Source organism: Dinoponera quadriceps, unplaced genomic scaffold (genome assembly GCF_001313825.1).
Source record: "Dinoponera quadriceps isolate SergipeBrazil2010 unplaced genomic scaffold, ASM131382v1 scaffold654, whole genome shotgun sequence".
Taxonomy (NCBI): domain Eukaryota; kingdom Metazoa; phylum Arthropoda; class Insecta; order Hymenoptera; family Formicidae; genus Dinoponera; species Dinoponera quadriceps.
Genome location: NW_014554745.1, coordinates 15,075 through 33,607, shown reverse-complemented (window position 1 = coordinate 33,607; position 18,533 = coordinate 15,075). Strand labels below are relative to the sequence as shown.

Sequence of the window (18,533 nt, the reverse complement as noted above, 5' to 3'; positions counted from 1 at the left end):
CTGCGCTTACAACATCTTCTTTAATTAATATCTCAATAACTAAAACACTATTTGCAAAATGACACGAGCCTTTCCTCTTCAGTTTAACGCGCTCTATTGATAGTTCTGTTACACACGGTGTATCACGGTTTGAATTCAGATACTCCGTATATTATTATAAAACAAACCATAAATATTATTATACTTGTATAAATATTATTATACTTGCTATATATTTTGTTTTCATGAAAATCTTCTCTGTCTCAATATCTTCTCTCTTGTTAATTCCAAAAAGTGATGAGATATGCAAATATCTTTTTTTATTTACTGTATATGAGCGTGTACATATAAATGTAAAAAGGAAGGTGTAATTTCGTTATACAATTATCTTATTCAAATGGCTACTATATAAAACATTTAAATAGCTGATAGACTGTAAAATAATATCTGGTGCATAATAAAGCACGTATGTTAGGGTGGATCAAAAATATAAAATATTAACGTAAGTATAAAATAGAAGAAATTTGTTGTCGAGTGTATACATTTGGTATATGTTTACCGGACATTAACGTCTAATATTTCCTTGTGTTTTCAATACACCCTAACATGTAAAGATAGAGCTTTAAAAATAAATAAACAATATACATGTTATTTCCGATTTTATTTTTATTCGTTCAACGTTAACCTATCATATGTGATTTTTTCAAATATACAACTCATGTCAAAACTGTGAAACTTTGAGAGACCAAAAATTCATTGTTGAAACTTGAGTTATCAGATATACAAATTAATTCTTTATTTTTTTTTGCAACATTCAAAATTTATCTGTAATAGTTCAAGAAAGACTAATCAATAAAATAGTCTCCGTCATTTTCGATGACGTTAAGCCATCTATCGAGCAGCTGACGAATCCCACTACGATAGAAATATGTGGAAGAACATATCAATAAATCATATATCATCACAGAAAGAAACATTTTATCTTTACATATATAAACAAAAACAAGAAACATTGACTTTTTCTTATTATTTGTATTAAATGTACAGTCGAGTATTATCCCGTAAATTCATTTTTCCCAAATATTATATAATTAACTGAACACTAAATAAAATATTTTATTGTTATTAGATTAGACATGGAGATATTTGTCCCGACGATAAATAAAACGAATGAGATGAAAAGATCTGTTGTAAAAATTTGTACCGGTGGATGAAGAGGGCGAAAGCCGCTGCGAAAATTTTACCTGACTGTCGACCGGGAACACAATGCGTCGCGTTTTACGGGAATTTCACGGTGATTTGAGAGATAATCGGGCACACAAAGGAGGCCCGCGCCGATCAGTCGGGCCTGTCGATGTATCTCGAGACGTATTCTTTACCGCGGTAGACCAACATGTAATCACCAGCTCGGATAAATATTCGTCGGGCTGTATAACCTGTGAAGTCTGTGTCGATGTCTTTGTCGTCGACCACGGCCGTCACCACTACTTTTGGAGACGTGTACGCTGTTATTTTTGACGATGATCCTGGATTTCGTGATTCTTCCCAAGGTTTGCTTCTAGTTACATCGCTTCGTATTGCCAAACGGACTTTTCCATCGTTCCTTTACATCCCAATTCGTTCTGCTTTCTCTATCAACAAGAAGAAAGAACTAGAAGAACCGGAGTAATATCGTAAGGCAACGTTCTTGAATCTTCAGATAATGTGTTCAAATATTGCTGGTTTATACGTAACCGTATGTAAGATTTGATAAAGATGCCGATATTCTTTTTCTTATGTGTATCCTTTGTTTCTCTTATTTAAAAGTTATGCGAGAAAATTATTCGATATATATATACACACACAAATTAGAGAGTTGCTATTTGTCAGTATGCGCTTATGTTACGACGCGCTTGAGAAGTGTAAGAGAATGTTCTCACGAAATTGCGAGATGCGGGACGCGTGGAGCATATCGACGCTCGCTCCAACTGTGCTTCAAGAGACTCTCGTCATTCGCATGAGCGAGTTCACGAATGTTGCCACTTGTCAGAAGTAGTGTTTTCTTACCCCTAAATATGTTTCTGTCGATGTACACGTCCTAATTCGCATTCTTTCATCAGTTCGAGGTGAGTACGGACTACGAGTATGTACGTGATATACACGTGTGAGAGACACGTGTGAGTTTCTTCAAACGTCAAAAAGTTCTAACAATGTACGAAAATTACTTCTGCAATTAGTCTAGGTGTACTCTCGCTAAATAAACCGGCTGACAAATTTCGTATCACGTAATTGACTAGAATTGACGGTTTTAGATCCAGGGTATAATTTTTGTCGATCAGTGATATTTATATCGTTTCTTGCCTGTATTTTTTCTAACGTCGTTCTTTCAAATATTATTGTGAAACACGTTTTTAATAAAGAAACGGTAGAGTTAATCTTTCTTTCCTTCTAAGCAGATTTTAGGATGGAATCTTTGTACATCACCGCAAAGGTTTTAAAAACTCAAGATTATCACGTAAAAAATGCGACTCCTAACTACAAAGTTTATCCGGATGAAGTTGTTCAAAGGATTGGATTATTTGCCCAAGTATAATTTGTCAGCTTACAATGCCGGAAACTGGAATTCACTCTATGAAGATTTCGCCACTCAGCCGAGCGTCGGCTACCGCTTATTCTAAAGTCCCTATACAAGGTCTATCTAAATCCGATTTTCAGAAACTGGAAATGTATTTGATTGCGCGGCGTTTGTGCCGCCTTTTGTTTTGTTTGCGCCGAAAATATCGTATTTTGAAGATACTCACAAGGGATGCTCTGTCGTTCTCAAGATATTTTTTTCTGTAAACATTATATATTAATACGGACGCGAAAAATATTATACATCGAAACGCGAAAAACGACTATATCTGAGTTTATAAATGAGTTTATATATGAGTTTTTAGGCATATGCTTCATTGATATTCTCTTGTTGTAGTGTCAGAGCTGTATATCATAAATCATATTTACAAACATTATTACAGATTCGTCGTGAGCTTCTTCGTGTGGTACTAACCATTACCTTTCTAATAATATTGTCACGGAGCCAATTACTTTAGCACTTTGACGTTGAGATTATTTGCAAACGGGGGAACGGGCGGAATCGTCGCGGTTACATAATCATCGGGCTCTTCGGGAGCGACGAAAGGGGTGCGCGAATTGCTCGAGAGAAACGGATAGGCGCGTCATCGCGACGTCCAATTAACATCTCGATTTAATAAAACTCTCGAGGCGCCGTATGTTACGATTTCCCGTACAAAGTGTCCGCCGACAGAGAGAGCCCGCTCGCCCTCCCTGTATTCGAAGGGGTGCTGCGCTCTCGTAGCCGAGAAGGCCAACGCTCTTCAACAAGTAACACTGTAACGTTTCCGGGCGAGTGAATAATAATCCCGGGACTTCTCAACGACGACGAGCTACTCCGGCGGCCGACGACTGCAACAATGACGGTAACAAGGCGGCGCATTGTAACGTTACAGGCGGTAGTTCGCGACGCCGTGGAATTCCTCCGGCTAAAATAAAAGTCACTCACGCCCCATATAAACCTGGTACGTATACTTGAACATTGTACATTGGGCAGTGATTTGCTCCGATATTGTATTATTATCTATTATTGTATTATATAATATATTACATATTATGTATTATTTTTATATATTTTTAATACATTTTATATCATATACTTTATATTTAACATATTTTATATAATATATGTGGATCTATAATTAAGAAAAGAATATATCTTGTATCATTATCATATTTTACATTATTATATTATCAACGCGCATATTACAATTAAAATCATATTCGGATCATAGATTTATAGGAAAGTTTAAGTTTTCACAAATTTTCTTAGTACCATCTGAACAATCATAAATACCATAGCATGTTTATTAAAAATGACAGAAGAAATTCAGTAGAGGAGCTGTTCAAAATTGTTTGAATGATCCACAGATTTGCGCACACGATGCTGGGAAGTACGACGAGGTTCGGCGTGTATGTGTAAAGGTTCGTAGTGTCGATGATCTCTCTCTCTCTCTCTCTTTCTCCGCGAAATTTTACGGGAGGGAGGGGACACGTTACAAACGATGTCGGTGTGCAGCCATGTGTTACATGTACGTGCAAGTGGTTCCCACCGGTGGTGTGTCAGACAGCACCTTGCCGCAGCGCGCCGCGACGAAAACACGTGGCATAATTCAAGAACGCGCGGCTCATTCCGGTGAACAATGCTGGAAACAATAACGCCGATCTCCCATTACTCGCTTCCGTTGAGTATCGCCGCTAGGTATCGCCGCGGCAACAGTAACAAAACGCGGCCGAGGTACAATAGGGCGACGATGTAATTGCGTCCTACAGTGGCGGCCGGTGCTCATACTGTACAAAGGGCATTCGACTATATATTACAATCTCGAATTTGTCGCCGATCCTCGAAGGTCGGAGACGAGACGAGAGAGAGAGAAAGAGAGAGAGGGGAAAAAAGCCCGAGAGAGACCGCTCGATGCTCGCTCGAGTGACCTCTTGCAGATCGCGCTTTGCTTTGTGCGCCATTGTCGGCTTTGTTTTGAGGTAACAAAATAGAAAACGCACCCACCATACGCGACCACCATTGTAGTCAATTAGCGGCCATGTGATCGGCCGGACGAATCTACATTGCGTCGTGGCGAGATCACTCTTCGAGTTCTCGATGCGATTACAAATTCTGGACTTTACTTAAATTAAAAATTATGTTTATAACTAATCAATGTTTGAAATCACGTTTATGATTTCACGTTTATGATCAGTTTTTTTATCAGCTTTGATACTGAAACTTTGATACGTGTTTTTCTCAAAACTATGCCTTTTCACGGTTTCGCAGCGATAACACAAGAACGAACGAAGACATCGAAATATTTCTTCTCTCAATTAAAAAGCATTACATTTTCTATAGAATCAAGTTCGATCGAAGATCGTTGTTTTTATCAAAAATTATTGCAGAAAATATCTTTTCAGTGAGTTTCCGTTTCTTGCTGTCCTCTTGTTAATTTTTACCGGATTTTCTTTCTGTTAGTTTATAGAAGAAACTTTTAGAAACGCAGTACCGCTCGTCTTTATTGAAAATGTTAATTGAATCACTCAATTGCTAGAGAACCACATCCACATACACAACGGAATGGATTCGACCGCAACACCACCGTCTGTTAATATTTTTTAATCCCACGGATTCCATATTTTTATAGTTGATATGCAATATAAATAGCCTGCAGAAGGATTTTGCATTCAATTAATTCCTATACTTCTAGCAATTCGAGTCGAATTTTACCGACTTTTCGTGCAAACTTAAATTATTATTACTCCTTAATTTATACGGCATTAACATAAATTCCCGTCTTCAGTCCTCGTTCGACAAGTTCGACTGTCGTCGTTGAGTTAAACGCCTTCGTCACAAACGGTCATTTAGCTTTATACTGGTGCCAATCCGGACCGAGTAAAGGATGACCCAAATCAGGCGCACCCCGTACCGCCCGTTATGGAGAGGCTCGAGCTATCCCCTCGATATAATTTATTCGGACAATAAGCATGCGTCTTGCTGGCGTCCTTCCCCTCTGCCACAGGCATCAGTGTCAGGCTCGGTGATGAGCCCCTCAATGACAGCGACCAACATAATCTGTTCCCATCAGCCAAGTAGACATAATGGACGCATCGACGGGAAGCGACAATGGGGATAGCAGGATAGCATTTTACAGGAGCGCGGTGGTTGTGCCCAGAAGTGACGGAGGGGGTGGCGGAGGGAGGCAGGGGGACTAGCGAGTGGGCCCGCGAAAAGGGGCGAGAACGAAGGGGAGGCGAACGAATCGGCGAAGGGGAGGAGGGGAGGGATGAGATTGCCGTCGTTTCCTAGTGGTACGCTTAAAACGCGAACGCGCACGCACGGCAACGCGCGACGCAACGCGACGCACTTGGCCCATCTCGGCCCGACGTGGCTTCGCTTTATTAAATTCCTGACGCGAGACGCCCGGCACGTGCAAATATTCGTCCGCCGCCACCACCGGGCGGACGAGACGCATAATTCGGGTGCTCCTCGAGACGGACTCGTCAGCATGAAATTCGCAGCCCTCGCGAACGACAGCCGGGACTGTGCAACTCGCGAAAAGCCGGAGTCGCGGGAACATTTCCAGCTGCCGGCTTCCCTTCCACTGAACGACGCACTGGTGGAAATCCCCGTTTTACAGGCCGTTTCAAGAAGCGATCGCTGCGTCGACGGATCCGTCGACGGATTAAATTAAGATGGTGTTCCGTAAATTTATTTCCCTTATATATATATATATATATATAGCGTGATCGAAAGCAGGTAGAGATAAAACTGCACCTTATGTGATATCACTAACTTTAATAAAATATTTAAAAAATATTGAAACAGAAACTGTATACCTTGTTTCCTTTATATATGAGAGACATGTGACAACCCCTTCTCAATACGGAGTTAGTTACCTATAACTAAAGTACAACTACACGATATTATCAAATATTGTATATATCTTCTTTTAATCATTATATAAAAAAATGTGATAATAAGCCTCGTTTTTTCTACACATTTGAACAACTTGTTCCTCGGGACTTCAGGTCCCGTCCTTAGTTACTCTCTTTGGTTGCCCGGATTCTTATTCGTTAATTAAAAGAATCCTCGCAGACGTTTGATTCGAAGGTTCGATCTGTCTAATCGGTTGAATTGACGAGCGGCATTGTCAGCTCTCGCAATGAATAACGAGACGCTCGCGGCAAAGGAGTGACGCGAAATTTTATTGGGCAACACCGATCTCCGACGAAGCTGACGGAGTCCTGCTCCAGGTCTGTGATACCATTGTGAAAAGAAGCCAGACCGGAAAAATCCAGCATGGCTGGCTAGCGGTAGCGGCCAATCGCTGCACTCTCCATGACAGCTGCGCATCCCACGGCAACGCCGTTTTCTAATCGTCCCTTACTCTTCGTGGCCGGGCACGGAGCGCGGCCCTAACTTTCTGATTTTTGCCTTACGAAGTCAGCCATTGTGAAAGGAGCCCGTTCGCCCGGAGTATCGAGCCGATGCGCGTCAGCCTTCGTGTGGTCTTAAGTCGCGTTCGTCATCATCGTCGCCGTAACCGTAACCACGATTGTTGTGTGCGCGCACGCACACGCGCTTCTCGGTGTTTCGAAGCGCGTTTCGAAAAGGTTCTTAGGACGGAGAATTGTCTTTTTTTCGAACATTAATATCGCAAGGAGAAAGGATATCTCCGAGAGATGAGGGTGAAAAGACGTCGCGATGATGTCTCTTTCACACTGTACGCATTGTACGCAGTGGTGGACAATTGTTATACTTTTTTTTTTTTCATGAGTTTTACCGCGCATCTCGCATTCAATGAAGGATGTATTTCCTGAGAATAACTAAGAAATGAATTCTCCCGTTGAGCACGGAACGCGTTCCGGAACTTATTCAAAAAAGAAGCACAATCTTTCTAACCGCCGCTGTACGTCGTGAAGTGGATAAGTATCTTGAGTCACTCGGTTTATGGTTCTAATCTATCCCGATATGTATATCGTCAAAATTTTGCTTTCGTAAGGTGTGCGGGACAATTACGACAGAATGTCGCAATTAGCATACTGGGCATATGAGCGAAAAAAAGGCAAAACCTCGCGCGGTACAACCGATCCAACCTGTCTATGCAGGAACAATATTCACTTGGCACGCCGGCTCTAGTTATATAAGTCGTTGCTGGATGTAATGGCATAACGTGTATGTATAACCCAGTACAGTTCAATTTTAGGCATGACTTAAATATTTAATTACACAGAGTCACACATTACGTAATAACGACATTTATGGCAAAGTGTTACACCATGCAAGGAGGCAACTTTTTATCGCAGTAATATGCTCAATAGTAATAATATCATATGTAGGCAGATAATATATTATATATAATGATAGTCATGCGATAATCGTATATAACAATAATGATAATAGTCTTCATATATAATATATAATATCATAAATCATTATTATCATTATTAAGTTAGATACAAACATTGTGACAATTAACTCGTATAACTTCTATCCCCGGCATTCTCTACGATTTATCTCCTATAGTTTGTATATTATTATTATTATATATGTGAGTATATATATATATATATATATATATATATATATACACATATATATATTGGGAGTACAAATTAATTCGGTCCGTTTTCAAAAGATGGCTCTGGCTGTTATGAATGTTTCATAGTGACAGCTGATTTCGGTGGTTTCAAAGAGGTTAGACATCTGTCAATAATATTCAGTTTATATCGCTTTGAGTTTCATACAAAACCCCTGCTTTTTACTGTGTTGAATATGTCAAATTTTGCGTTATGCTAAGCAGCATTTGCGGGAGGTTTTAGTTTTCTGTTTTAATTGGGAGAAAAGTGCAGCTAAAGCGCATCGAATGCTTGTAGAAGTTTATGGAGACAATGCTCCAACTGATAAATCATGTAGGGAATGGTTTCGACGTTTCAAGAATGGTAATTTCAGTGTTGAAGACAAGCCTCGCTCTGGACAGCTAAAAAAATTCGAAGATAAAGAATTGGAGGCATTACTCGATGAAGATCCGAGTCAAACGCAAGAGGAGCTTGCAGAATCATTGGGAATTACACAGCAAGCAGTTTCCGTACGATTGAAACGACGACGTACGGCCGAAATACGAGCAAAGACATAACAAAGTTATTCTTCTGCATGATAACGCTCGGCCTCATGTCGCAAAACTCGTAAAAAATTATTTGGAAACGCTCAAGTGGGATATTTTACCGCACCCGCTGTATTCGCCGGACATTGCTCCTTTTGATTACTGGTTGTTCCGACGGATGCAGCACGATTTGGCAGGTCACCGGTTCACTTCTTTCGCAGAAATCGAAAATTGGCTCCTATGAATTGGCTAATATGGATCGCCTCAAAAGACGAGACATTTTTTCGAGATGGAATTCGAAAATTGTCTGAGAGGTGGGAAAAAGTAGTAGTCAGCGATGGACAATACTTTGATTAATCTGTTCATTTATTTCGTTCTGAAATAAATGCATTTTTGATCACAAAAAAACGGATCGAACTAATTTGTACTCCCTATATATATATATATTTTTTTTTTTCTTTTTTAAACATTGCAAATAAAATTGCAAGTAATGGACTGTTGCTACGAGGGTACGCGCGCCATGAAAATCTGGCATATTCGGCGATATCCTTGACTGTTGCTGGTGACACGTGGAATATTCCTCTGGGCTGGGAGACGAGCATGTCGTTCTTAATAAACAGAAACGTAGCGTCTCTGTTATTGAAATAAATCCCGGGATAATCATCGTCAACATTTCCGAAGGGAATCTGGAGTGAGCCGCTAACAGGAGAGAGCGGTTGAGGAGGCGTACAGAAAGATAGAGAGAGAGAGAGGATGGTTGGATGGGGACCCGTGCACGATTGCCAGCCGCGTGCCGCCACCCTAAGGATTAAGCGCAATTATTGGAATCACTCCGGCAGACCACAACCCGTTTCACACGCTCCTTATATCCTTTCGTGCTGTTGCTCGAGAGTTTGCTCCGTTCGTAGTATCTCGAACGTTTCAAATACAAAGGAGGATTTCAAGTAAAACGAATGGCTGGTCCGTTGAAAATCAGCTCTCGCATCGATCGAATTCGACGAAGTGATTTTTAACTGAATTACAATTGAAAACGAGAAGGAGAACCATACATGTGATATGTTTCGTATCCCAAAGAGAATAAAATTTAATACAATACTGTAACTTATATGTATGTATATTATATATTATATGTATGTATATTAGATTTTAGAAATATCAATTTGTCCTTTCTCATTAGAATGATAATGAGACTCGCGTGTAACTGAGCGTGCAGCGTGAACGGATTGCAATAAAATGTCTAATGTTCAACGAAGAAACATTAATCGCGCCTTGCTTAATAGCCGGAATTCGCGACATGTTCAATATACTGGGTGTGGACAAATTTTCTGGTTTTTCCCAATGTTAAATCTTGGATACTAACACAGTTATCGCGGTAAAAATTGATTCTATTTTCTATCAAGTGAGAACGACAAACTTTTGTCATTCATATACAATTTATGGCATTTGTCTTGTGAAAATTTGTCAACCGTTAATTTCTTATAATATAATTAATGCTTCGAAATATAACTGTCAACACATAAATTCGATTTAAAAAATCATATATAATCGAGCAAATGTAGAGAATTCTTGGGACATTTGGTATATTATACTGTTCGAATTCGTGTAGCTGATATCTATGCATTTATGCATTCATGTAGTTAATTTCCAGCCGACTAAAGTCACGAAAGACAACCGCCTCTCTCTTTTCCCTCGTGTTACCTCGACGAAAGAAACGTGACACTCGATAGCGCGTGGTTGCGAAATCCGCGAACGAAAAACGCGCATTTCAACGAGTCACGCGTTTATATCGCATTAGCCTTGTGATTAGTCGTACAAAAGCCAGAACGAGGTAAGTGCACTCGGTATCTCCACCGAATGAATTGCCAAGCGTTGCACTTTTCTTGACTGAGTTACACGAGCTGACTCTGTTAAAGCGTGCGGTTATGGCAACGCTGACGTTCTTACTTCTCTGAATATTAAACACCAGTTACGAATTCCTCCCAAAGAAAGGAAGCGGATGTTTTGCTCTCGTTTTTTAGATCTTCAGATTCTTTCTCCGGCAGCTATTGAAATTCGTGATATCCTTTCACATGGAACCAAGGACAGGATCCATCGGACGCTTCGAAGCATTCTAGCTGCACAATGACGTCATCAAATGTCCGTGTAAAAAACGTGAAAAACGAAGCACTTGCAACGTTGAAAGGACCGCGTACGGAAAAAAAGTTGGGAACGAATTTACCTGACGATCGACGAACCAAACGTATGTCGGTTGAGAGAAACAGAATTTCTACTTATGAGAAACGAATATTGTTCATATTATGAATCAGAGATTCTATTTCCTTCAACCAAAACGTGTTCGTTCGTTCGTTCGGTTTGTTCGTTGTCAGGTAAATTCGACCAAACTTTTTTTCTTTGCACTATAAATCAACCCGTTTAGATTGAAAAGTTTTCACAACCTGCCTTTGTTCCTTTATAAAGAAGAAGTTTTTTTTAGATTTACATGTGTTTGATTTGAACTTGTTTGATATAAACAACAATCTAATATCAAGTATTAATTTGCTTGAATGAAAATGTTATTGTCTCACTAAAATGAACCGTGTTGTTTAATAGAAAAAAATACAGTATTATTTGAAGAAAAAATATGTGGTTTTCAATTTAAAAAAATTATTTCATTATATATTAAATATATTGTTTCACTAAAACAAAGAAATTCTTTCACATTTTTGTAAAATATATAATGTTATTTCTTTCAAATAATATATTATTTCTGACAACTATTGTAATGTCTGAAAAAAGATATTTTATTTGACATAAAGACATTTATTGTTTGAGAAACCAAACAATCCTGTTCGTTTTTCTGCTCCATTCCGAAAGACAAATCTGTCTTACTTAAAGAAACTTTATTAGATTCGAAGGTCATTGTACAATGTTATATTGTATCATAAAACTTCGGCAGGAATTTGAAAGTAACTCTTAGTTCCTATCAATTCGTATCGCCAGACATTTCGAGAAAATCCGTCGAATCATTAAGGCTCGGCCTCGCAACTTTGTCGGCGAATCGCCACCGCCCGGTGAACGCATTCCACGTGCGCGCACGTACACGTGGTGTCACAGTCTAACCGCTCGTCACACACGTCATCCCCTTGGGTGCGGCTTGGGTTTTGGCTTGCTATAACTCCGATAATTATGTTACCAATGCGTCGAAGGACAAAGAGCTCTCGAGCGACATGGATGGCTCGCTTGCTCGCGAGCGCGAACTAAAAGAGAGATGGTTGCCTGGTAGCCCAGCTGCCGGTAATCCTCCCTTTGTAATTTGCCTCTATGACCCCCCTCCCCTACCGACAATGGCGTCGATTTTCCGAGTAGATTTTACCTGGCCTCCTCGGGCTGTTGACGAGTACAGCTTTTACCTAAAACCTATTCTATTCTCCCATTAAAGACAGCCACATTATGATAGACGAGTAACGACAATAATATAAAATTAATTGTAGACTCAAATTAAATAAATTTGCTATTGAAATTGCTTCTCTCGCCGGAGGTTGCAAATGAAATGTTAAAAATATACGATTACTTAAAACAATTATCATATCCATTTCCAAGGGAAGGAACGACCGTCCCTGGACGGCTGGAAGAATCGGGAGAAGGGAACTCTCTTCTTACGACGGTAGATTTTAATCTTCCGATTCTCCCTTGCGAATCAGTGAATACGTAGGATTCCAGCTTCCAGGTGGTCTACGCCAATGACGGGCGGTTGATGTCACCGTGCCGTCGTGCCCTCCGGATAATAGAGTCCGCGACTTTAATGGACTCGCTAATCCTCTTCCCTGTTTGTCGGCGAGGGGCCACGCATTCACGGGATGCACGGAGGTAAGAATCGCCGATGGGGTGGTAGTACGGGGTGGTGTGACTGCGCGCGCGGTGCGTGCGCCTCTCTGTGTTGTGCGAAGCGAGGACTGCATTCGTACGAGCCATCACGGCTTGAAAGGGGGTGACACGCAAGGGAGGAAGGAGGAAGGGAATGATTACTCCTGCGGCCCGTTCTGCTGCGGAGTGATGACGCGCAGATACGCCTCTTGTGCGGAGCCATCGGTGCGATGATACCCTCGACCGGGCTGTGCGCGAGCATGCCCCGTATTTGTCGATAGAGAAATATGTTGTCGCGGCAGACTCGCCTAATAAAACCGTCTCTCGCGATGGGAGATAACAGTTTCCTGCCTACGTCGACCGCTCTCGTCTTACTAACCCTGGGACGGTTCATCCTGCGGGCACGCGCTGAGACGTATTATTCTGAAATTGCACTCGGACATTTCCCTTAATTTCCCTGCACAGCTCTGTGTGAATGATGCGTTAAGCGGAGATATTAGAAAGGTGCGTAATTAGACGGCAAACACGAGCTGAAATGTTAAATTCTACATTAAATTGAGAAAACGGAAATAAGTTCCCGTTTGCAGCATCAAAAGGGCACAGGTGTTTCTTTTATGCTAGAAAGGGAATTTAGTTTTCCAGAGTCTAAATTTTAGTTCTGCATTAAGTCTTCAAGCGGAGAAAACGGCAGTAATCTCCTCATTTGTAACGCCAAAGAAGCACAGTAGAAGGTCTTTGAACACTTAGTGTGGAATTAAATTAGATTTAAAATAGGAAAAAATTTCGACTCGGGAAAGAGCATCCTAATCTGAAATAGATCTTTAAACTTCAGGTATGACAGTTTAAAACACATCCCGATATAGAAAATTTCTTGAGATCTAATCGTGATCCGTAGCCCGATTTCTTCAAATAATTATGAATTCTAGTTGGGAAACCTACGCGGGTTCTCTCTGATCAGAAGTGTAATATTTCAGACGATATGATTCTAAGTGGGATACGTAAACAGATCTTATTTCTTTTCTGGGACAACTTTGGAATTTTTATTCTAATCGGAATCTATGCTGCATATGGGAAAATCTGGGAGAATTTCTACGCAGGATTTGATTCGTCGAATCGTTGAATTGAACAAATTGAAGAGAATTTATTGATACAAACTTCCTTTCGACCATTTCACACGTGCGATATATATTCCCGAAATTTACAAATCAGTATGAAAATCTCGCCGCGACTGATTTGTGTGAAACGCATAAACCGATATGAGATGGAAATGTGAGCCATGAAATGTGAGCCGTGAAAGCGATTTGACACAAATTATTATATAAATACAATTTCAGTTCAAACGCTGAACGTACTTTCCGTTACGACTATTCAGAAAGCGAGTGACAATTTCGAAACAAATTTTCCCACCTATTCATCTTGATTTCCAATACTCGGTGCGTAAGCGAAAATTTACCACTAATGACCTCGTATTTCGCATTCCGCCGACCGCTTGTGATAGGCGTCACAAGCGCATTACGAATTCCTCCGATTGCAGAAATTAGATGGTAAGCAATGAACGAAATGATGCATGACGACGGATGACACGACGCTCGACGACAATCTCACGGAAGCGTATACGACACCATATCGACGCTGATATTCGTCGCTGGTCCGTATTATCCTTGATGCTGCGGAACCGCGTTACCCAGGCTCTGCTGAAGCTGCACGAGCTGTTGGAGCTGCGGCGGCAGATTTTTCGAGTACTGGTAATTCGGCTCGACGTTTTGTTGTTGCGGCAACGGCTGCAGCTGCCGTGCTTGCGGCTGGGGATAATTTCCGCGGTACTGAGGAGTGTACTGTTGCTGCGGCTGCTTGGCAGCGGCCGGCGGTGTGTACGAGGCCGGTCTCACGGGGATCTGCTTGTAAGTTGGCTGGGCAGGCGCTTGGCCGATCTGTACTTTCGGCTGATACGAATTCACCTGAGCTTGGCTTATGTACTGTGGTTCGATAGGCTTGGAGGGCGACAGATTTGGCACCGGTACCGGCGGAAGATGGACAATCGGATCGCGCGCCGCCTGAGACGCTAATATCTGCTGGATCGCCGCGGGTGCCTGATTGAGAGTTCGCACGCTTCCGTGTTGCCTCCGTGTACGGATGTGACCTGCGAGAAACGGTCAAAAGAGACTTGTAGATGTTCCCGTCACTTGACAGAAGATATTCTCGAAATCGGAGAAAAAATTTCTACGAAAAAATTAATATCACAATTCAAGATTCATATATTCTTACTGGTGTACGAAAACAAATTTTGAATTAATACTAATTTTTTCTCTCTATTCTCTATATGTATAAGAAAGGAAAAGTATTATTGGAACGAAGTATTCCTTGAATATGCTGTATTACTCACTGTGATATTCCGCCCCCAGCACGGGCGCTACGACGAGTATTAAGAACTGAAACACGATAAGAAGATGATAACGTTTTTATGTCTCGATAAGGGAGAATATGCGTTTTACTCGCGTAAATTTTATCGATAGAAATCGGAAGAACACACGCAGTATGTAATTCAACGAACGTCGCAAAACTATCTTAGAAAGCGTTAAGTTGAATAATTACGATCAGCAATGCAAACGTTTCATTTACGATATCTCGCTTGGTGAGATAATTAATTATGCATTGTGTATAGCTAATTAACGATTGTTAATTATTGATATGACAAGTCGAATATTGCGAAAATTGAGCCGAACGCATTCGAAAAATTTGAAAACACTTACGATACTTGCTCGATTGAACTTAATTTACACTGGGAGAATCGAGATTGCTCTGAAACATTTTCACGACATCACCCCTGTGACGTGTTACTCTCTACTAATTTCATATAATGATCCTCGATAAAGTAATAAAGGGAAAAGGAATGCGGCAGATTTTACAGCAGGTTCGTTTCTCGTGAGACGAAGCTAAACTGACCGGCTTTTACGACGTGCAATTTCGTCGGCCATCGAGATCTAACGGTTCGTCTTCCTCCGAATACAGCATAAGAGGATCCACCCCGAATTCAGGGACGGCAGAGCAATCCGCAAAAGAAAGAGCCGCGTTTGAAAACAAGAAAGAATCAATGGTCAAGGGAACGATAAAATTTGTTTAGGTGTTACTTTTACAACCACGATGATTCAACATATCAAAAGTCAATATCTCCGGTGCAAAGGCGGCTTGCACGAGCAAACCGTGAAGCCGTTCGCCAATATTGAATCCTTTGCATGCGATATTCGGGGAAACAATGAGGCGATGCGTTTGCTTCGTAGAACACAGTCCGTTTCGCATTTCGCGTTATGTATTTCCACCATTTTACCAACATCCATCCTCTCTCGTTCTCTCTTTTCCCCTTTCGCGCGCGACTTTTCACACGACAATTAGCGAGAGCGATCGCGAGCTCTTTTTCTTCCCCGATTATGCGGGCCGGATAAAATCACGGTGATTTTACGATCGGCTCCCGAGATTGGAAAGCAAAAGAGAGCACTCGCTCGGACATCGCTCGGCGAGCGGATTCCGCGAAACGGCTTTGATCACGTCCGGCGCACTTTCTCCCCGTGAAATTTCGCGGGAGAGACCGTCAGGGTCGGCGCGGCCGATCGCGGTCGCGAGGAACTTACGAGGAATCTCATGATGCTGCACGATGATATCCGGAGGGCGGCGGGACAAAACTGACGGCCGCGTCGCGACGCACTTCTATATGGAGCCGGCGGTCGTGGGCCCAGGCCGCTTCGTCGGCCACCACCAGCTTTCACGGTTGGTCGGGTTTCGTGCGATTTTTTCGTCGCAGCTCCCCCGCCCGCCGTCACGTAACTCAATGCAACGAACCATTGCGCCGTGCTGCCGCAATGGAGGCGAGTCAGGAAGTGACCGGGAAGGTATATGCTTGTGTGTACGGCTGGAAAAGTCAGAGCGCAAAACGCATTTGTCCTCCTTCGCGCGCGAACTTTGAGGAACGCGAGAAGGGAATTTCGCTCTGGCGTTTACGCTATTGGCTGAATTCGAGATTGCAAATAGCGTGATTGACTCGATTGTGCAATCGAGTTAATTAATGAACGCACGGAATTAATGAGCGAGGAAGCGCGCACGCTGCGTGCTCGTTACTTAAGCGAATCCATTCCGGATCTACCAGGAAGTGATTTTTTTATCGTACTATCGCGAGTATGAGAATATGTGCGTGGAGTATCAGGGGAGAGGATATTAGTCTCGAATAAACAAGATCTAATTCAAGATCGTATAGAGCCGTTTATGTAATGCTTTCGCATTATATCGTACATTACAACGGCGATACCATTACGTGAAAGTGGCTCGGCCGCCTCCCTTTCCTTCATTTTCATTACGACTCGCCGGATCGCTTACAATTGCACGGTTTCTTCGCGCACTGTTTTCCAAGCCGCCGATTACAGAGAGCAGAAACTGAGAACCGCCCGTGTACATTATGTCATCTGTTATTTGGAGGCACGTGTGTGAACACTGTTCGTCGCACGTTTTCTCTCTCGATGGTGAAAATCGAGCGACAGCTCCATCATTCCATTTTACAATGCTTAAACTCCACCAACGTGATTATTCTTGTTAGTAATCCTCCTTCTTTTGCAACTTATTGTATTACAAAACAGATAATTTTGCAACCAAATCTTTTGAAATATGATATTTTGTTTGCAATTTTTATTTCGCAATCGACAAGCAATCGTAATTATTTGTGTCACACACAGAGAGAGAAGATTGGGTAGGAAGTAAAAAATATTTATTCAGTGGATGTTAACAAATCAATAAATTTATAAGAACAGATAACAGGTTGATAACAGATTTGTAAAAAAAGCAGCAAAACCGACATAGATGTGGTAAATCGACATACATATGTTTCTTGGCTGCGAAGTACTAAACTCTACCGGACAATATATGAACATGGTTTGGAGATCCCTGGTCTGAATGTTTCGATCTTACTCGGTCCTATTTATATAAAAATTAATTATTTGTAGTGCAGAATTGCAGGAATTTGTAATAATTTTCATAAGATCATCATACATTTTGGTTAAAGCAGTTATTGCTGGTTCACGCATCCATGCATGTAAATTTTTATTTTACACCTTGACTTTAGGACCCAAAACTTTAGGACCAAAATAATATATTGATTTTAACGCTTTTCTTCCAACATATTCATTTAAATGTTTTTCTAAATTCTCTCATTTAAATGGAATAAACAACTGCTTTCGTGAGTAGCGTTCTTATGAAAATGAATATTTTCTTATTTGAACAAACATTTTTCCAATGTAAAAACGTGTATATTGGAAATAAATATGCTATTAGTACCCGGCGAAAGAATATTTCCGTATTTCTTAGATATCTCTTTTCTCTCAGTACGGAGAGTCTTATATCTCTCAAGGAACACAATTGCGAATTCTACTTATAATTAATATTCCCGATACTGCATTATAAACGCGGAGCGTTAGCTTAGAGGGCTGTTAGTCCCCTGGCGGGTGCAGGCGCACGTATTGCTCGTTCGCCAATTCCACATCCACGATAGAAACGTGGCATTCTGCGTGCGCACGCGCGAAGGTGCACGCTAATAGATATCGATATAATAGAAAGGGCTACGCATACGTGTACCCGATCACGTAACGGTGAAGTCGGCTGATGCAGGAAACGCGGCTTCCGTATTCGCTCGCGAACCGACACCGTTCGTTCGTTCGCAAATCGCGAGCACCGTTTAAGTGCTTCGCCGCAGCGGAACACGGTGTCGCATTTTGCGGGGACCGTATCGTGAAATTGAAATACATCCCTATAAGCGTGCAATATTCCTAGAATCTTATATGAACGTTACTAAATATTAAAATAATATTCTTATAATATTCTATGAATTTTATGTAATATTTTTTAATATTACAGGAATGTTCTATGAATATTATTTGTTCACTTCACATAATAATCTTGGTATATAATAAAAATGTTCTTAAAATATTTAAAAAAATAATAATAATACAGAAAAATATATATAAATAAAAAATATATATATTACGTATA

General features: G+C 41.1%; 1 protein-coding gene across 1 annotated transcript; it reads right to left on the bottom strand.

Annotated features, from left to right (window-relative positions):
* Positions 1 to 14,161: 14,161 nt before the first annotated feature.
* Positions 14,162 to 16,144, bottom strand: LOC106741238 (mediator of RNA polymerase II transcription subunit 15-like). Its single transcript, XM_014613025.1, has 3 exons — positions 16,133 to 16,144; positions 14,890 to 14,935; positions 14,162 to 14,646 (listed from the first exon to the last, which is right to left on the bottom strand). Exons 1-3 carry the CDS (start codon positions 16,142 to 16,144, stop codon positions 14,162 to 14,164), a joined length of 543 nt encoding a protein of 180 aa, XP_014468511.1.
* Positions 16,145 to 18,533: the final 2,389 nt, after the last annotated feature.